A 7217-nucleotide genomic window follows, 5' to 3' on the forward strand; every position below is an offset into this window, starting at 1 on the left:
CTATAAGTTAGGTAGACGTTGATGTATTCTTTTTAAAGTACATAATATAAATAAATTTAACAAATAATTAATAAGCACATAATTTAACATCTTATACATGATTTTTAAATATAAAAGAGATCTTGAATGATATATCTAACTAATCATTAACAATTTACTAATTAGATTATATCACTAATGATGTTTGATGATGTGATTTATATTTTTAAATCACATCTTCTATTAATATTTTAAATATACATGACTTAAATATAAAATTATTGAACATGTGAGATTCTTTGTATAATTTTTTTGGGATATGATCACTCTGAGGCATTAAAAAAAACGTGGAAGAGAAATTTTTTAAAAAAATATGAAAAATAAATTAGGTCAAGTCAGGTGGGGTACCCGATGGAGAAGACCCACCACCGGACTTCATCCAGGGGGGGTTGGATGGTGGAGGAAAATTTTGGCATATAAGAACAGCCACCGTAGGCAAAAACATCAAAATAGGACAACTTCAAGAGTTCTGCAGATCAAAGGAGCCATCTTCCTGGTATTTTGTTTTAAAACAAGATGAACGACTAGATATTCAAATCTCGTCTGAAAATCAACCTGGCTAGCTGCTAGGATGATGCCGAGATTCTATCCCTTTAAAGATCATCACCTGGGAAAGGGATTTTTGGACCCATAAGAGCTATACATTATTGCAAGATCTCAATGACCTAATAGAATCTATATTGTCTTTGTCATGGGCGGAGCCAGAAATAGATGAATAAGAAAATAATTGATTTTCATGTAAAGTAGAAGGATATAAACGCAAACTCTTAAAGTTCTAGGACTGAAAATGTTTTTCAAAACTTTGGGGATCCGTAACCCTCCACCAATCATCGTGGTTCCACCAGCTCGTCTTTGTAGACCTCCACGCAACATCATTTTTAAAAGAAAGTAATATCAAAACTAATTTGTTTTGTAGACCTCCACGCAACATCATTTTTAACCTTCACGCAATATCAAAATCACAGTTCACCAATGTACATTGTACTATATATTATAATAGTACACATTAATTTGCTTTTCTTATTAATTTTATTTTTTAATATGTGAATAAGTAAGAATTTTACTTTGTAATTTGTTTTTTTATTTATAAAGTCAGGGTGGTTTATCAGCTAATTTATATTTTATTATTTTGTTTGTTTTTGCGTTTTAAAAATACTTTTGAAAAAAATTAAAATTTTTTTTATTTTTTTTGTTTTAAATTAATATTTTTTGAGATTTTTAGATTAGTTTGATATACTAATATCTAAATAATTTATAAAAAATAAAAAATATTATTTTTAAAAAAATAATTACAACTATATTTTTAATTCACTGTTAACCGAGAGGTCAGATGAGAGAAAGATAACCTAGAAGCCCCAATATTTTACTCTTTTTCTCCCAGCTAGCCTTGTGATTTACAAATGCTGAGAAACAAGAGACTGGTTTTTATAATAATACTACAATAATAAGAGTCCGAAACTTTAAAACTTCTTCCTCCAAAGATAATATCCCAAATAAATAAAATAATTTGAGCCTCCAGATTCACGTCGCCTTCCTCCCACCCAAAAAAATGATAGCTCCTCCATAACAACATTGAAACCACTGCACAATTTTTTTTTTTTTTCAATGATCTAATCAGTTCAAGTTTGAGTTCTATGATTATTAATTTTAAAACTCATAGAATTAATCGAGATATATACAAAGTAACTCGGACATTCCTGTTAAAAAAATAATTATTTTTTCCCTTTTTAAATACTCCTGTCCTGCTAAGCTACGTTAGTTTTTGTTCGCAGAATTTAAATAGTGCTAGGTTAACAACTTATTCAATTTATGAATTGATGCTCGAACCAAAACGAAATTAAAGATTTAAATTTTGAAAATATTATACCCGAAAAAAACATGGGGCTTTTGCATTAAAATTGTAAATTGGTACAATGTTGTTCAATTGTATAGAGCACGGATTTTACATGAGATTTCGTACAAATTTATGTGTTTTGAAGGGTTTTCCCATTGAAGAATTTCAATGATTCCCTTCTCAATCTCTTTGGTCTCTTTTATTAAATTGCTCATGCAAAAACCTAGAGCACTGAAGCACAAGACCACCTGGCTCTTCAGTTCTCTTTCCCCTTCATCAGCTGCGTGAAACTTGTCTACCATTTCCTTTGAATGTTGGAGATAAGAACTGGTGACGCTATCTATCTTGTCTTCATTTGAACCGGAAACTTTAAAAATGTTCCTGTTTGAAGATTTTCCCATTTCAAGATCATGAGAGATGTTTTTGTTTTCAAGTTCCTTTTCAAGAAATTCTAAGGATAACAACATCGTGACATCCTCAAAACATTTAACCAAGGAACCAGACATTTCCTTGAAAATTTCAAGGTCACCATCTAGCTTAGTTACGTACTCCTTCCACGAAGCTCCAAATTTTTGTGATTCATGTTCAAGGAGTCCCACTGCATCAGCACTAAAAAGCAAGAGATCCACCAGCCTTGACAAAGACCCCAAGAGCTTAAAATAGCAAGGACTAGGAAAAGGCAAAAACCAGAAGTTGGGCTCCACCTCAGCTTCTCCAATGAACTTCCCTAGTTCACTAACATCCAATTTTAGTCTCCTCTGGTTCTCTAGCAAGCTGGTTTTGTTGTTGGCTGCTAGGCTTATTGAGCCAATGCAAGCAGACAATGTCTCGAAACATTTAGAAAGTTGTGCTTTGGCTAGAGAAGAAGCTCTGGTGGGTTGCAAGAGAAGGTCTACCATGATTGAGCAAGATAATCCAATAAAGGTTTCCACAATTCTTGCTATAGCAAATTCGCTTGGTGGGCCAAAATTTTTCCTGCCCAGTACTAGCACAGCTCCAATCACCGCAGAAATTCCACCTGCTTGGCCATACGTCTTGCTATGCCTCAGAAAACTGGTAATAACGAACCAAGGAAGGAGAGAGATGAACCTTATTGACAAGTACCTTTCGAACACAAAGCAGCCAAATACTCCATATACAGTCCCTAATACTGTCCCCTGTGCTTTAACATTAGCAACTTTGAATGTTGCCTCCCTTGCAGCAGCTAAGCTAATCGCTACAGGGAGGCCTGACCAATAACCATCTTTCTTGCTATATATCAAACCAAACAGGACAGCGAGACCCAAGGAGAGAGAGCATTTGAATGCTGGCATAAGCCTTTTGCTGCTTACACTTGTAGACCAGTTGCTCATCCACGTGCTCTTGAAGAACCCAGTTTGCTTAGATGGAGTGCTCGATCCTTTTTGTTGCGTGGGGGTAATTGGTTTCCCCAGTGATTTGCAGTGGAGGAGTTTCATGCAAAATAAGAAGAAAAAAGAAGGCAAATCTTGGTGCCTTGTTGAGATTGTCTGAGGTGTTTGGTGGGACTCGACAATATTATCAGCATTTGATTCTGGAACAGTTAAAGAATCTCTAGGCAAACAATTCTTGATCTGTTTTTGGATAAGGCTAACATTCTCCACTAGTTGAACTAGACCATGTTTGGTCTCTCCATCGAGAATTCTTACAGGTAATGAGGTGGTACAGCTGGTTAAAGCCATTTCCATCCCTCTTAATGGTATCTCGAGCTCTTGCAATCTCTCTCCCGGATTCAAGTACAAGTTTCTCAAAAATCTCAATGGAAGTCTCTCCCATTTGACGCTTTCCTGTACACAATCCGCAAAAGAAATGGTGCATGCATTGGAGGTTAATTATAAGCAATTCAACAATACTGTAATTGAAAGCTAGCCCGCCACTAGTACTGGTAGACACCATACATAATCGATGGTGTTGTGTAATGTTACAAAGTTGCTTACTTGGTAGCGTTTAATACTCTGAAGAAGTTTGGCTCCAGCAACAGCCAATGGCTTGGCTTGAGAGATAGATGTCAACGCCAAAGCGCTGTCTTCCGCACAGAAAGCTTTTACATAGAGGTTCAGCCTCGCAGAAACATTTTCAGCTAGCCTTTCACAATTCAGTTTCAGCTGCAAAGTGATTTTTACAGGATTAATAATATTTATCTTCCACTCATCACAATTTTTTTTTTTAAAATATGATTATAATGCATGTTTATGCAAGGAGAATTATCAGTTACCTCCCAACAAGCCAGTCTTGGATACGGTAACAGCAAGGCAAGAACACAAGCTAAGACTCCAATAGCAGTACTAGCGGCTACATGCAAAGTATGCATAATAGCCTCGGTATGCACACCATTGATAAAAGCTATAACGTACACGATAACAATCTGACCCAATGCAATTCGCTTTGCAACTAAATGAGTCCCCTCAGGAAAAACCACCACGAATGCACCCAGAGCCACTGCTAAAGATATGGTGCCACTAGTAAGCATAGCTGGACCAATCAGCCAAAGGCTCAGCAGAGCCGGCCCCACGCTCTGGACCGTGGCATAGAGTGCTAGCCAGCAACCATGAAGAGCGTCACCTAAGGTTGCATCAGTGACTATGAGTATTACAGTCACATAAGAGAATGCAGGGAAGGCTATATGGTGTCGGATAGAAGCTGGACCATAGAGGGTGGTGCAACCCACTATAGTACATGCCAGGGCAGTCCTGAACGCCGAGGCTAGGCATCGGAGCCACACAGCTCGAGCTCGGTCTGTTGCGGCTGACATAATTACAGGGATTGGTCTAGGCTCTACAAATAATATTGCTAAGCGCAATGCTTGAAGGTGTGGGATTTGGATTGATCGATAAGAGCTGAGATTATATAATACAATAGTCCTACAGAGGTTGACAGTCAGAAGAGGGGATGTAGGAGCTGATGTGAGACTTCGGTGTGCTGCAAATACTCGGTGTTGGATTAACAGAATTGAATTGCAGTCAGTCAGGTTAAAGTTAGAGTGGGCACCTAGGCATGACTCATCAGCTTAATTAATTAATACTGCATAATAGCCGATTAATTTGTAAATATAAAAATCCCTACACTCACCAACCCACAACCACGATTAAAGTAGTGCATGATAATTTGAAAGTAGTGCATGATAATTTGAAAGAAAGAACGGACTCTAGGATTTACAATAGGTTCATGTACGTATAAACCCTAATCTCCAAGACAAGACATTTTTACTTTATGATCTCCCTCTGAAAAATTCTTATTTCATGAATAAGGTCTGCTATAAATTTTAAATTTTAACGAAAGTTTTGAAATGTGTTTTTAGTTCAAGTAATGGAGTATAAGTTGTCAGTTTATGTGAGTTAAAAAATTCAAGTTTCCATTCATTATATTAAATGTTTTAGATAAAAAAAAAACAATCGGTGATAAATACATTCAAACTTTAATGTAAGTCTTGAAATGTGTTTTTAGTTAAAGTTCAAACTTTAAGGTAAGTTTTGAAATATATTTTTGGTTCAAAGCAATGGAGTATATTATAGGAATTTTATTTGCTTATTCTTTAAATTTTATTTGATCATTGATTTTAATATTTTTTTATAATAGAGAAGAAGAACTAGTTATTTGACTCGCGCTATGCCGGGAGTCGAATAATTATTTCTCGCAAAAAAAGAAGAAATATACAAGCTTTTCAAATGTGTTTTTTTTTAATCTAATTATAAATCAAAAGGTCCATGTGTGCATTTAATTAAATATATTAAGAATCATTTATGCTAATAAGTGCAAAAAACAAAGTGCTAACACGTCTATTCAACTCGGTTCACTGCAGGTTGAATAATTTTTTTTAATGCAAAATAATTAATGTGTAGGTGTTAATTATTGACGTGTTTTTTTAACATCAAGTAAAAATTATAACTGTGAATAAAAAAAATGATGCTTATATATAATAAAATATAATAAAAATCATATGCGTAATAAAAACATATGAGATCTCAAACTAATTTTTAACGTAACAAAAAAATAAAAAATTATAATTTTACAACCACTGTAGTAAAACAAATTGGTAAAATTTCTAATTATGTCATTTCTACATGAAAACACCATTTGCTTTTAATATATGTATAATCTTCATTTCAACTTTTCATCTAATTAAATACACATATGTTTCCTTTCAAGTTTTATACTTTACCATTACATTTATTCTTCCTTAGTTTTCTTATATTTTCAAAAAAAAAAATCTTAAGGATTTTTAGATTTTTATCTTAAAACCTTAATCTTCTTTCTCGATTTAAACCTATTAGTTTGTTTGGATTTTCTTAAAACCCTAATATTTTATTTAATTTCTTTTGATCCAATTCTTATTTGGATTATATGTTTGTAGAATAGGGTTATAAGACTTAATTTAGTGGATCAATTCGGTGACCCGCCAACTTGGAATCTAACCTGAGTTAGATCAATAAAAAAACCTAATTTTTTAAAATTAAAATAACATTATTTTAAAGAATTTTTTTTAAAAAAAATCAAAACTTGAAAATTCAATCCATCTTATTTAAGATCCAATGATTGTGCTGGACGAATTCTCATGTTGACTCTCGTAGCACTGTGTAAAACATGTATTTGTTTAATCCTAAGGTAGTTACCATCTTTTTCACAATTTAAATCCTAGATGTTGTTCTTAGTTCTTCCAAGAAAAGAAGATTTAATTGGTAACAATATCTTAGAAACAATCATATTTTCTTGATGTGGATTTTATCTAAGAAACAATCATATTTTCTTTATGTAAATTAAGAAATGAAAGAAAAATTATAAGTGCCCTGTAGTGCTTACTTTCACCAAAGGAGTTTTGGACTTGGGCTGGGTTTCGATTTTATTTATTATTATTATTCTAATCCAGAGACTTCAAGAGTCTTACAAGATAGTCCTCCGTCTAGCTAAATCCCATCCCTTGAGTTGAGACCTCTAAACTGCTACCTCAAGTCTCCTTAACTTGCCCACTTGGATATATATATATAGTGTCTAAATAACGGCATGAATGTTTGGTTAATGAGAAATCAGGATAAGAGTTTCCAGTAATGGCGAAGAGCCTAAGACTTTAGCTAAAACAGACAAGCCAAACTCATTGGAAGATGAAGAGCCTACAGCTCTTCAACAAAAGGAGGGAAATTAACTTTATTACAATCCCACGAAGCATACAGAACATTCAAACATGGCAATTTAATAGAGAAATCACATCAAATACATTACACTTTAAGTGGGGTTTCTATCGATGTCCACTTAACAAGTTTTCGGCAGGCCATCTTGTTCTAGTTTTGTGTTCTTTGAGGAGAAGGAAGGGTCAAGAGGGTCATCGCTGATG

General features: G+C 34.2%; 1 protein-coding gene across 1 annotated transcript; it reads right to left on the reverse strand.

Moving 5' to 3' along the window:
* Window positions 1–1911: 1911 nt before the first annotated feature.
* Window positions 1912–4885, reverse strand: LOC7489272 (uncharacterized). Its single transcript, XM_002313412.4, has 3 exons — window positions 4107–4885; window positions 3829–3996; window positions 1912–3678 (listed from the first exon to the last, which is right to left on the reverse strand). Exons 1-3 carry the CDS (start codon window positions 4641–4643, stop codon window positions 1960–1962), a joined length of 2424 nt encoding a protein of 807 aa, XP_002313448.4. The 5' UTR covers window positions 4644–4885; the 3' UTR covers window positions 1912–1959.
* Between the last annotated feature and the right edge of the window lie 2332 nt (window positions 4886–7217).

The sequence above is a fragment of the Populus trichocarpa genome, chromosome 9 (assembly GCF_000002775.5).
Source record: "Populus trichocarpa isolate Nisqually-1 chromosome 9, P.trichocarpa_v4.1, whole genome shotgun sequence".
Lineage (NCBI taxonomy): Eukaryota > Viridiplantae > Streptophyta > Magnoliopsida > Malpighiales > Salicaceae > Populus > Populus trichocarpa.